General features: G+C 37.5%; 1 protein-coding gene across 1 annotated transcript in view; it reads right to left on the bottom strand.

Moving 5' to 3' along the window:
- Nucleotides 1-13,970, bottom strand: part of LOC139724078 (sarcoplasmic/endoplasmic reticulum calcium ATPase 1-like) — a 63,149-nt gene that overhangs the window by 38,163 nt on the left and 11,016 nt on the right. Inside the window, exons 4-6 of the mRNA XM_071635281.1 lie at nucleotides 13,495-13,577; nucleotides 5,392-5,499; nucleotides 2,125-2,263 (exon numbers count right to left, since the gene is read on the bottom strand). Of these exons, the coding sequence (XP_071491382.1) occupies nucleotides 2,125-2,263; nucleotides 5,392-5,499; nucleotides 13,495-13,577 (330 nt within the window). The remainder of the gene's footprint in view (nucleotides 1-2,124; nucleotides 2,264-5,391; nucleotides 5,500-13,494; nucleotides 13,578-13,970) is intronic.

Here is a 13,970-nt window from a genome sequence, read left to right as displayed (position 1 = left end):
AATTTGAATACTTTCCAACAGGAATCAAACAGAATAATGAAAAAATATTTTGTTTGAAATTTTGACCCTCTGAGTACAAAAGTTACACCACTGATCGTAAAAAAGGCCATATGCATGTCAACCCAAAAACAGCTCAAATTCATGATATCGTGTGCAAATCCAATGCAAATTGTGTTTTTTGGTTAAATTGATACAAATTAGATTATTTCAACATTTAACAAGGAAAAGTAGAAATTACGCGGTGCGTAATATATGTCCCCGCCGGAAGTAGCATTTAGTAGCAAAATGTACAATATAGGTAAAAAGATCAAGGTCAAAGGTCAAAGAAGTCAAAGGTCAAAATTCTATGTAGAAGTTTTGAAGCCCTCACCTAGTGCCATCACATAAAGCAAACGGAATCGAAATCGGGTTAGAAATGGCGAAGGAGTAGCATTTTGTAGGCAATGTACAATATAGGTCAAAAATCAAGGTCAAAGGTCAAAGAAGTCAAAGGTCAAAATTCTGTGTAGAAGTTTTGAAGCCCTCACCTAGTGCCATCACATAAAGCAAACGGAATCAAAATCGGGTTAGAAATGGCGAAGGAGTAGCATTTGGTAGCAAAATGTACAATACAGGTCAAAAATCAAGGTCAGAGGTCAAAGAAGTCAAAGGTCAAAATTCTGTGTAGAAGTTTTGAAGCCCTCACCTAGTGCCATCACATAAAGCAAACGGAATCAAAATCGGGTTAGAAATGGCAAAGAAGTAGCATTTTGTAGGCAATGTACAATATAGGTCAAAAATCAAGGTCAAAGGTCAAAGAAGTCAAAGGTCAAAATTCTGTGTAGAAGTTTTGAAGCCCTCACCTAGTGCCATCATATAAAGCAAACAGAATCAAAATCGGGTTAGAAATGGCGAAGGAGTAGCATTTTGAAGCAAAATGTACAATATAGGTCAAAGGTCAAGGTCAAAGGTCACAACTGAAATTCTGTATAGAAGTTTCAAAGCTCCCATGTAGTGCTATCATATAAAGCAAACAGAATCAAAATCGGGTTAGAAATGGCGAAGGAGTAGCATTTTGAACATTTTGATCACACACGGACGCACAGACGGACGGACAGACGGACAGACGGACAGACGGACAGACGGACAGACGGACACACACACGTACGGAGCCCGTTTCATAGTCCCCTGCTCGAACTCGTTCGGCGGGGACAACAATTCAAATTAATTGATTCTAGTGTAGATAAGCTTGAAAAAGTGCCTGCAACAAATTTCGGCAAAAAACAATAGAAAACAAAAGGTCGAAAAAACGAAAAAATAAATAAGAAATTAACAAAACAATAAAAAACAAAAGAAATTGATTTTGATTGTGCTATTTCTTTACAAGAAAATTGTTTGATGTGTCTTGAGGAACTCTGACAAAAAAAAATTAGCAATCCTTCAGTCTTTTTAATGGAGTTATAGGTGAAAATATGATGTCATGCATACATTTGCATAATTAATTTATTAAAAATAGAAAGCCAATATTTTTCTATTCTATGACCATGTAATCTTGTATAGTTGACATCTTTAGGCAAACTTTTGGCGGCCGAAATCTGAAGGGGAGGTCAAATTGACCCCCCCCCCCCCCAGTAAAAACTTGGTCTCAAATAGCCCAGTTAAAATAGGGTTAAGTGTAGGCATTTCCACTTCATGCATTCACATAATTGTAAATGCATCATGCCACTTCAAAAAGTTATAGCACCACACGTTTTGAGAACTCTGTCTGATCCCTCCTTGACTTACTTCTTTCTCTGTTATCTGAAATGTTGTCCTCTTATCTCTTTGTATTGTTCTGTCACTGTCTATGCTGCACGTTACTATACTGTATGTCCTGTCCTGACTTTTGACTTCTCGAGGTGAAAGCTAATTTATTTGTAGATTTATTCCTCATCCATGTGTGCATTTTCTTTGAAGAAGCCAAATATTACAAGCATAAGCATAGCTTCTCAGTGGGTCCCTCCTTTTTTCACTGAACATGTCTTATAAGCCTACCTTTCATTATAGCAAATTAATTTCAATGTATCATCATCTCATTCATAAATGTTATTTTGTGGTCTGTTGAAAATAAAATAAATTTGAATTAAATTTCATTAAATTAAATACCTGAAATCTCTACAACATCTCCAGGCACCAGCTCCCTAGCTCGTATCCTCTGGACACCAACTTTGTCTTGACGGATCACCTTAGCAATCTCTGGTTCGTATTCCTTCAGCGCCTCAATTGCACTCTCTGCATTGCGTTCCTGCACGTGGCAAGAAAAATTGAAAATCAAACATGGAGCGAGAAATAGAATGACAATGTCAAAGTCATCTTTAACAAAATGACATGGGATTATTTATATTATTGAGAAAAATAGAACAATACATTTTTCACACCTGCAGAATACTGCAGTATGTGTATGCATGACTGAAAAATCATGCAGGAATGATATACATACATATGTGTAAAAGAAAATTGAGTCATGATAACTTTTTTGGGGGAAGGGGCTGAGGAAGTCTCTAAAATTCTTGTAATAAAAATCTTATCACAGAATGTCTTTGTCAATTCTAGTGTTTGCTTCTTATATCACTTGCAAATACTGTGATACACAAAAAACACATAGCAAGTTACAGGCTTGAGAACAGACAACTCATTTCACTCTTTTCAACCATGGTACAATTTGGGAATACATTATGTCGTAATCTGTGTTAATAGCATAAGAATTTACGTTTTTATAGATTGTATTTCTTTCATAACTGTAATTCTGTAAATCTCCTGTAAACATTGGCAGTGATTAGATATAGACCGATTCGAGCGACTGTTAATGGAAGTGCGCCCTCTTAAGGTGACGCCATAACTGGGGGCCATCCAGGCCGGGGCGGCAAGCGCTGTGCATGCGTGGCAAGGGTGCCAGCGGCAGCCAGTGCTTTTACCACCCGGCGCCAGCCAGTCAGCTATCTCTCTGGCAGCGATCCACGCGTCTGGCTTTGTGACGACTGCATTTTTTCGCTCGCTAATCGTAAAATTCGCGGTCCAACAGTGATAAGCGAAATTCATGAAAATTAAACAACTTTACCCGAGTATGAGCGAATGGGTAGGTGGCATACGGCTGTAGCCAAAATGTGAATTTCAAGGTAAATATCGGTACGATCCGTGAGTGTTTGTAGACTCTATTTCTATGACGATGACTTGGGTACTTGCGTGTAAGCCCCATATATTCACATTTGTGTAAGAGAATGAAAACCGCTGGGGAGAACTAGGGCTAGGGCTAGGCGCAGGCAGACGTCTTGTAAGCCTAGACTGTTGAGAAGTTTACTGATATAATTAAATACAAATAAGGCAAGAGTACAGACTAGACCTATTGACTTCTAGAACCCTTCATCCTATAGACGTCTAGACCGTCATTTTCGGCTGTCGCTAACTTTAGGCAAGCCTTAAGGCAGGGCTCGACACTAACGGTGGCCCGGTGGCCCGGGGCCACCAAAAATGAAAGTTGGGCCACCAAATTTCAAAAAAGGGCAAATTTGGTGGCCCGCCTCGGGCCACCACAATTTTTTGAAAAGTATGTCAATAAAATCGTAACTTTTTGCGCCGGAAATTAGCAGTTAAATTTGTTTAAAGGATGGATGAAAAGGACTGAATGAGTGCCTGAGAGTGAGTGTTGCAAGTTTAATTTATGAGTAGATATGTCCAACTTTTAATTCTTACTATCATAAAACTTAAATATTTGACTCATTAAAAAAACAGGACTTTTAATGTTTTTTATTGTGTTTTTTTTTCGGGACCCACCAAATTTTTCTCTCGGGCCACCAAAAATTTGAAATTTAGGATTTTGGTGGCCCCATCGGGCCACCAAACAAAAAAGTTAGTGTCGAGCCATGCTTAAGATATAAAGTAAACCAAACGGAATACAGATCTAGACGTTTCTAAATCGTATTTATAAACTGAATTAAAGTTGCCTGATGTCAACAACCAAAACTTTTACTGTTCTAGGTCTAAGTAACATTTCATGACATCGTGCTAACACCTAATATTACAATCTACAAAAGTGATTTTCAGATTACACTTTCTTAATATGATTATGAAGCAGATATTTGCCCCATCCATGGTTTGATATTTATAAGTGTCTACTGTCAATATCAAAATTCAAATTCAGAGTTTCAGGCCAAAATTGAATAGCTAAATACCTAGGCATGCTTTTTCCCCCTCAAAATATAACTTTGTATTTTCCCGTATGTATACATAATTTATTTCTATTAGTTTGGTGTCTATAGTTTATCCTTCGCACTTTGTACTGTATATCAATTTATTTATGCTTCTGTTGGATTTTCTGATTTACCTTGTGTTATGTATTGTTGGGGAAGAAAAAATGAGAATGAAATAAATGAATTGAATTGAATGATCAATGCAATGCTGAACATCGAAGAAGTGAAAACAATGTAAGAATTTAACGCATCTTGAAACATTCATTTGCCTGTAGTGTAGGCTGTAAAATGTTTGTCATAATAATATAACATAGCCAGCAAGAGTACAAGAAACCTAGCACCAAGCATAAATAACCAGTGAACTATCAAGATCTTTGATCTTAACTTGTCTTCTAAAATGAACAACATATTTTACGAGTATGCAGTGATAGCCTAATTAAATAGAGGATGTAGTAGGCATAGGCCTAACTCTGTTTCGAAATCTGTGCACTTTTAATACCGTTGTATTTCACTTGTCTCTAATTATATATTCATCATGCGTCAGTGGTGAATGAATTTCACACACTGCCATGCACACCTTCCATTTCCGTTTTTTCTGTTATTTGTGCACCCAACAACTGCACATTATGTTTTCCTGATCCTTCCTTTAAAGTTTTCATTGTAGATCAATATGTCTGACTCACTTAATTTGTCCAAAAGAAAGGCATTAAAAGCCGCTGAAAGACTTTAGCACAGTGAGTAAACAATCACAATATTAGCGCCGCGGCGGCCGGCTAACTATGCGCGATGGGTGCGCTAGGCTGCTGAGCTGCAATGCAACTCGCTAGGTTGGTAGCTCGCTGGAAGCCCCCGTTGGCCCCCAGTTATGGCGACCGTTATTGCACCGCTAGCGGCAGTAGGTGAACAGGACCTCGAAATTGAATCGGTCTATAGCAAGGGCCATGGCAATTAGAAATATCTCTTCCACTGATGCCTTTATACTGCATGACGTACTACCATTGACTTCAACTATGTTAAAGTTAATTCAGACTGTCAAAAACAATGCACAAGGCATAGCACATAAGCTGAATACCCCTTTAGCTTAACAGAATGCAAAATCCCTTTTGAACTTGAACTTAAACCTCTCCTTATTTGCACTCAATATATCAATTTATTTTTTCTCTTAAGTTGAATGGCTATATCATACCTGCCATACTCCTACTATTGCATTGGCGATGAGGATGAGAAGAATCACGAAGGGTTCAACAAAGGCTGTCACTTTTTCATCTTCGTCTTCCTCAAACAGTGCAAGTATCTGTTGGAGAATACACAGATCAGGTAACTAGGGCTAAAATCATTACAAAAAAAAAGTGTGAATCTAAACAAATCATCAAAAATCATCAAGTTCAAGCAAATGTTACTGTACATGCATCAATGTAAGTAACAGTCATACACTGCACAACAAAGGGAGAGAGAAATTATATTGTACATGGTTATTAACAATATCCCAATCTGTGTCATTTTAATAGTCATTGAACTCCGTGACTTGAACAGCTGTCTATCACATATATATTGAATTGCAAACAAATAGTCACCAATTACCCCATGAAATACAGAAGAACATGACCTCTGAGCAAATACCTCCTAAGTACCAAGCAGTTAAAAAAAAAAAACAACACTACTTTGTAAAATAAACATTCAGTAGCATTCAGTGTAAATGAACAATGTCAAAAGCACCTTGAAAGAAATACTTCAAACTCATTGTAAACTTTCAGGTTGTCATGTAGATAACCAATTGACTCCGATCATTAAAAACTTGGCAAAACACTCAGCCTTTCTCCATGCATTGTGAATTTTTGCTATACAGGTCACTTCACGCTGTAATTTGGCAATCCGTACCATACTTCAAGTATTTTTGTAGATCAAAGCTAACCTCTATGAAGAGAGAGCGCCAGAGCGCCTCATCAACTAAAAATGGAGATTCCATGCGCTCTTTTTAACCCTTGTGTGTGTTTGGTTCTATGCCAGTCAATAGTACCATTCATATTTTATAACACTTGCACATGAAAAGGAATGGCTCATATCTGTCTTTGAATTAGGACTCAGTATTTTCCCACATCAAAACCTGTATTACATGGACATATGAATTGTAGACTGTACATGTATTACAGTATTCCTGATGAAGGTTGAAATCATTTGAATCATAATCCCTCCACAAAATTTCAAGCTGTTAAAATCTCTTTCCTGGATGTTTTCACTTCAAATTATCATTTTTATTCAAAATATGCAGTTACCATGGCAACACATTGTTCAACAATGATGGAAGAATAAATTTGCACATGTATGTATTAATTTTTTATAGCAGTCACATGTGCCAAATTTCAAGCCAAATGCTCAAAGACTCAGGGAGTTAGCTAAATCCACAATATCTTTGTATGATTTTTCATTCAAAATGGCACTATGACCATGGCAACACATTGTTCAACAATGACGAAAGATTAAGTTTGCACATCTACATACCATAGTGGTCACATGTACCAAATTTCAAGTAAAATGCTCACAAACTGAGGGAGTAAGCTGAATCCACAAAAAACAATATTTTTGTATGCTTTTCAGTGAAAAATTTTTGTTACCATAGCAACACATTGTTCAACAATGACGAAAGATTAAGTTTGGACATCTATGCACTATAGCAGTCACATGTGCCAAATTTCAAGTTAAATGCTCAAAGATCGAGGGAGTTAACTGAATGCACAGTATTTTTGTATGATTTCCATTCAAAATATGCTGTTACCATGGCAACACATTGTTCAACAATGACAAAAGATTAAGTTTGCACATCTACATACTGTAGTGGTCACATGTGCCAAAATTCAAGTCAAATACTCAAAAACTCAGGAGTTAGGGCAATCCACATATTTTTTGTATGATTGGTATAAAAAACTGCTGTTGCCATGGCAACAGATTTATTCACACATACGAAAAAGGTCTCTTGCACAACTACACATTACACTGATCACATATCCCAAATTTCAACTGAATTGCTACAAAACTGAGAGAAGTTTGATCCACATTTTGTAAGATTTTAAAAAATATGCTGTTGCCATGGCAACACATTATGCAATACTAACAAAAAAGTGTCTTGCACATCTTCCTTTGATAGCGGTCACACATGCCAAATTTGGGGTTAATTGCTCAAAAAATAGAGCAGTTTGATCCACAATTTTTAATGGAAATTTGCCGTTGCCATGGCAACGCATTATGCAATACTGACGAAAAAGGTGTCTTGCACATCTACCTTTGATAGCGGTCACACATGCCAAATTTGGGGTCAACTGCTCAAAAAATGAGAGAGTAGTTCACAATCCACAAGATTTTGCAACGGACCAACCGCCCGACCAATCAAACGAACGACCACCCGACCAACTGACCCCAGATTGATTCCAATATAACACACTATGTATAGGTGGGGGTATAAAAACAAAGATTTTTTTCAGCCTTTAAGCTACTGACATGATTCCCTGAATGCCTTGATCTTGAGTGGATCAAAGTAGATTCATTACAGGTACTGGATAGCTCAAAATGGAAATAATGTCTCCACAGCTCATTCATGGCTTAACAATTGTAAACAGGCCTATTCATATTCCTTAATGTGACCATAAGGCCAAAAAAAAAAATTGTTGCATTGGCGTAACCAGCCCGACCCTAAAAATTCCGCCGACCCCATGTTTTTTTATTATTTTTTTTTGCTATCGATATCAAATATCTTGTTGATTGCGATCGCGATCGCACAAACCCGGAAGTGGAAACAGCTCTGGGGATATCGGATGTACGAGGGAGTGATCTAGCGCCTCGCATAAGCCTTCCTTGATCAGTACGTCATCTGTTTCCAACACGGACGCGTACTCTAACAAGATTTATTCAGTGTATACGTAGCATTCAGACTGCAATGTATTGTGCACAGTTTTGCCATAGGTTTCTTGTGTGGAGAACTTACACGAATCTGTATATGTGGGACTGTAATAGAGATCGCCGTGTGCGATGAAAAGATCGTACATATGGGTCAATTTGCATCTATCTTATCTAAGTCAAAATAGTAAAATATGAAGTGAAAACATTCAGGATAGGGATTTCAACATCTTTAAATTCTGTGAAGGGGTATAATTCCAGTAATATCGGTCTCATAAATGATTTGTAGAATAGATGAACACAGCACATTCGGTGCAGCAGTTGTAACTGTTTACTGAGCTGAGCACGAGTTTTACACGTAAAATGCAGGTAGCAAAAAAAAAAAAAAAAAAAAAAAAAAAAAATCCGCCCGACCGACCCTATTTGAAAATCTCATGTTACGCCAATGCAACAATTTTTTTTTTGGCCTAAGTTCCAACACACAAACAACTTTTGTTTTGCTCCCTTGTGTCAGATAAATCCATAGAAAGCCAACTTAAAGGACAAGTTCACCTTCATAAACATAAGGATTGAGAGAATGTAGCAATATCAGTAGACCACATCATTGAAAGTTTGAGGAAAATCGGACAATCCGTTCAAAAGTTATGAATTTTTGAAGTTTTTGTGCAGTAACCGCTGGATGAGAAGACTACTGCAGTCTGTGAATAACTTAGATGTCACATGCGTACAACAATATAAGGAAAATATAAAGAGAATTTCACAAAATGTCATGTTTTGAAAAAAGTACACATTCCCCCGACTCGTTACCGACAAATGTTATGGGTAATATTATTTCCCCCTGCCTTTAGGAAGAGGCAAGTCAAGTGCTCTTTTATTGTGCGAAAAAAGTGAAAATACGTTGAATTTTCTTTACATTTTCTTTATACTGTTGTACGCATATGACTCACAAACTGTAGTAGTCTCCTCATCCAGCGGTTCCAACACAAAAATTTTAAAAATTCATAACTTTTGCATCGATTGTCCAATTTTCCTCAAACTTTCACTGATGTGTTATACTAATATTGCTGCATTCTCTCAATCCTTATGTTTATGAAGGTGAACTTGTCCTTTAACAGCATTACATAGATACTATTATGTGCACATGAGATTAAGTTTGTTTTTCACAAAATCAACAATAACCAATTAACCAGATAATCACAAGGGAAGCTCCTCATCTCTGCACATATTATAGAGGAATCAGTATTGGCAGGCTCACAGGATACACCTTCACAATGAAAAATGTCATGTTCGAGTGATCAAAGGAGTAATATCTTGCTCATACATTGTAGGCCCACGTAGGCCTGTCGATTATCCTACATGATAAACATGTTGACTGAGTGAAAGGACTATTGCACTTAAATCATCAAACAGCTCAATACCCTACACCCCTTGCGCCCAGTGCATCAGAGGACCCTAGTCTGGTAAAGTCTTCAGCTACTGATTACCAAGTTTATCAACTCCTTATGCTGCACTAATGAATGACCCCTGGTCGAAGATTACCCTGGTACATACATCTGTCTGGACTGTTCGATACAGTGATTTGTGAAAATTGTGACCTCGTCTGCTCCCCTCATTCTGAACCAGCACAGGGCAATACAAATTGTAACACTTGGATATAGCACATGCTGGCTTGTGACTGCTTATGTCACTGCGACCTAGCAAATTTCAGAACACTTCTCACTTCTGATGAATCAACACCTGTAATAAGGCACAGTTTCTTGATAGCACTTGCACTATATGTGATCACAGTATGCAAGCACTTCACTGTGTTTAGTGTGTGGTTGTTGTTGTTTTTTTTTTTTCTTTTTGTGAATTGATAAAACATGCACTCATTAGAAACACCAGCAGGCAATCTACAGATATAATGAGCCTACAAAACAATGATCTTTTTCCTTTTTTCATTCGATGGCAAGAACAGAAAGTAGTACCATTTCCTATTGAGCATAAGCACCAGCAGAGAGCTGGTATTAAGTCTGACTCCAAAAAGCCCCCCTCCCCCTTCAAATAAATGGAAAAAAAAAAACACACCAATCATCTTCATGGCAATGTCTGCTACATGCAGATAACAGAGAGAGGAAATCAGGCGAGATATCTTTGAACTCCACTCAGCTGTACTGAACTCAAGACTTGTAAACCTGGCTTCTTGCTGCTTCCTGTATCTTGAGCAACACATTCTACAGTACATATTCAATTTCAGTAAGTTGTATAACTGCAATCCCTATTTACAGTCCTTATAACATCTAAAGCAAACTACCCCAATTCCTTTTAAGGTCAAACCACTTCATGGCAATATGGTTTTAAAACTATACTTAGTACTGATAATGAAACCTGGCCACTATTTAAATTTTGTAGAAAAACATCACCAAATTTCATTTAAACAGAGCAAATAAATGTTTTACATTGGAATTCAATATACATGTTTAGAATTAGGCAATTTAGAACACATATATAACAGTTACAGGCCATCATGTATACATTATGTGCCATACTACTGTTTTACCTTCTCCCTTTAACACACTCCATGCATGCACATGTAACCCCAGCACTCTTGGGTTCCTGACACTGGAGGTATGCACCGACTGCATACTTCACATTCTTGAGGACCTCGGCCTACCATTTTCAGCTGGGGCCATACACTGCATCATGCTCCAGCAAGAGAACCTTTATCCCTCATACTGCTGCTGACATGGCAGCAGCCATTCAATTTCTTCCATTCATGTGAACAGTAAGACAATGGCAAAAATCAGATATGAAAGTAAAATGACACTCAGCAAAGACAATGTTGTATGGAATGGGACAAGAAAAGAAATACTGTCCTTACTGTCCTTACACAGAGGAAAATCAATCAAGCTGTCTGAAAGTATAATACCGGCAAAGATGATAATGATTTCTGTTATTCATACACTCCTGACGCATGCTTCGCAAACGAAGTTTCATGTTCGATACTCTTTTGTGAAACAATACTTGAAAAACGCCAGTAGGAACAGATGAAATGAAAACAGTTATCACATACTGATTACATCATGTGTTCAAAAAAGTAATTCATAATGGAAAGTACATGAGAGGTGGTAGCCTACGTTGTTTAGTCCTACCCTTGCGTTTGTTTCTAATACCAGGGTCCACTGGGGATCATGGTGTCATATTCAAAACTCACAGCACTGCACAATTATTACTTTGGCCCATCAAGAAATCATCATCTTTACCTTATTACAATTGACAACTCTGAATTTGACTGCTTATCCAATACTGGAGAAAGATAGATGGAATTGGTTGAATTCCTTAAATCTGTGGACAACTCAGGGCTCAAATGAAATATGTTCCCTTATAAAATACTGTAAAACACGATATTTTTGCGGCATGAAATGTTCGCGAATGGGAGCCGACAGCCTTATTCGCAGCATGAAATTTTTGTGAGATGCCTCTAACATTCAATGCATATAGTGTAGACAAGATCTTTAGCGTGCATTTTAATTTTGCAAAACTCGACTCTCGCAAAATTCGCGAAATTAAATGCAAGAGAACATTCCTCATTTTACAGTACTAACGATGACTATAACCAAATGAGAGTAGAAAGCTACAGCACCTAATCACAGAAATGTGGTAAAGTACAATGTATATGGTATTTGATGATCAGAGCATAATTTGAAAGAATATAATTGAATGGTCATGATCAATTATGTACATTTGTATCACTTCAAGCTAACCTGCATCACAAATATACTAGTACAATTATTGTCATTATCATCAGAAGCATTTTCACAAGCACTTATAGAAAAAAACACCACTATGGTAAGCATTTATAATCATAGTATTTAACAGATTTTTACAATACATTGAGATTTGAAAAGAAACATTATAGTTGAATCATCTATCCTATCTGTAATGGTGCATTGTATGTTGCCAAGCATTTCAATTGTAACCTTCTTTTTCTTCTTCTTCTTCTTCTTCTTCTTCTTCTTCTTCTTCTTCTTCTTCTTCTCCTTCTTCTTCATCTTCTCTGTTTAATTCCAGCAATACTGACTGTATGAATAGAGGCCTGGATGCAAATACTGCATGATTGCCCCGAGGTACTCATAGAACAGTCTTCAAACAATACATCCACTAGCAACAAGAGATGCAATAATGATATTATGTCCTGTGTGGCTGTAACAAAGTACATGTACTCCAGAAGGTACAGAAACAACAGACAATTGGGAACTTATGAGGGCCTGTGTAGACACCAAATTAACCTCCCCGCAAGACATCAAGCCCCCATGCTTCAGACTTTCAGAGCAACAAAGAAAGAGAGAGGGAGCAACAGCGACTGAAGCAGAGAGCAAGAACTGTTAAATCTAATAATGCCAAGGTTTAATCTTGGAGAGGAGTCAATTAAATGGAAGGCACATGGTAATTAACATGACGCTGGTGTGCAAAATTGCATGGTAATCATGCATGCGTGACGTAGATGCTTGTTGGACCCTTTGCTCTGAGCGACCAGGGCTGTTTGCACACGATGAGTGAATCTGTGATGACTGCAGGACTGGGGTTATAGATCTGAGCAACTAATGGAGCAGGCCATGTGTCCCACATGCACTGGAATTTGAGGCACACACATGCTCTCCCTAGAAAAGCTCTCTACAGTAAAAATGCATCCCCTGAGCAGCAGTCTCTTTATTATTACCTAAATCATACAATGGCATACCATCACATTGACCACTGTCTCAAATGAAGGGGAAAGACAGAGACTCCAACTCTCCCGTTTTCGACGGGAGATCTCCCGCCGAAAACCCATTTTTGCAAAATCTCCCGTTCTCCCGTTTGAGATTTAATTTCTCCCGCCCTGGCTCTTTGTCTCCCGTTGGAAGGGATTTCTTACTTATTTCTATCGTATGTTGAAAAAATAAGCCTTAGATATAGCACAAGAGAGCATCTAGAACCCTGGAACTTCGCGCTTCGCACACATCAAGTTGGAGTCTCCCGTTTGCTAGGGGTTTCAGGCGGGAGAATCTCCAGATCAGAAGGTGCTTTGGGTTGGAGTCTCTGGAAAGAGATATTTGACCACTTCATGATCCCATCCAAAGGCGAGGTATAATCCAGGTAATTGAAAAAAAAATAATAATAAAAATTTTACGAAATGATAAAGGTGTTGTTGGCTTGACTTTTTCCATGGTTTTAGTTACCTGATGCATCTGCAATGTACATGTACAGCATACCGTACCTGTCCTTTCAATAATATTCCTTTACTTAGAATTAACATAGAGTGTAACTTTACAAGTGGAAAAAAATGGAATATTAAAAACATGGTGAAGGAGATGTGAAGGTGTATCAGGAGAAATGACAAAGCATGACATTTTACATTAGAAAGAATAATACATGTACTTACAAATGAGATCACAGCTGCCAAAAGCAGGATTTTTACAAGAAGATCATCAAATTGTTCCAAGACCAGCTGCCATAGAGGCTTGCCTGTTGACAAGAGCAGTGTTAAGACAAGCACATTAAATACATTTGCACAATGGCAGCTACATTTGAAAAACATCCTAAAGGCCTATCAGTTCCGATCAAATTTATTTTATAATTACACTCAAGATAAGATGGGATGATAATTGATCACTTTTCACAATATTCTCTGCTTAATCTACAAGCATAATTTGTAATTGCTTGTTCCGAAATCAGAAATGCCATGAAATATATCTAAAGCTTTGGTTGTACATATTGCAATCAAAATTGGATTTGTTGCATTAAAAGAAAAAAAGACAAAAAAATCTTATAAATAACATGTTTTTTTACAGTCTAGCTACCAGCATTTAGTCAAGCATAGATTCAACTGATACACATTTCAATGCTGGAAGTATAGAT

The sequence above is a fragment of the Diadema antillarum genome, unplaced genomic scaffold (genome assembly GCF_040938485.1).
Source record: "Diadema antillarum isolate AM-2024a unplaced genomic scaffold, OU_Dant_1.0 scf00000206, whole genome shotgun sequence".
Taxonomy (NCBI): Eukaryota; Metazoa; Echinodermata; class Echinoidea; order Diadematoida; family Diadematidae; genus Diadema; species Diadema antillarum.
Note: the sequence above shows the minus strand (reverse complement) of the source record. Positions and strands in the feature narration are given on the sequence as shown.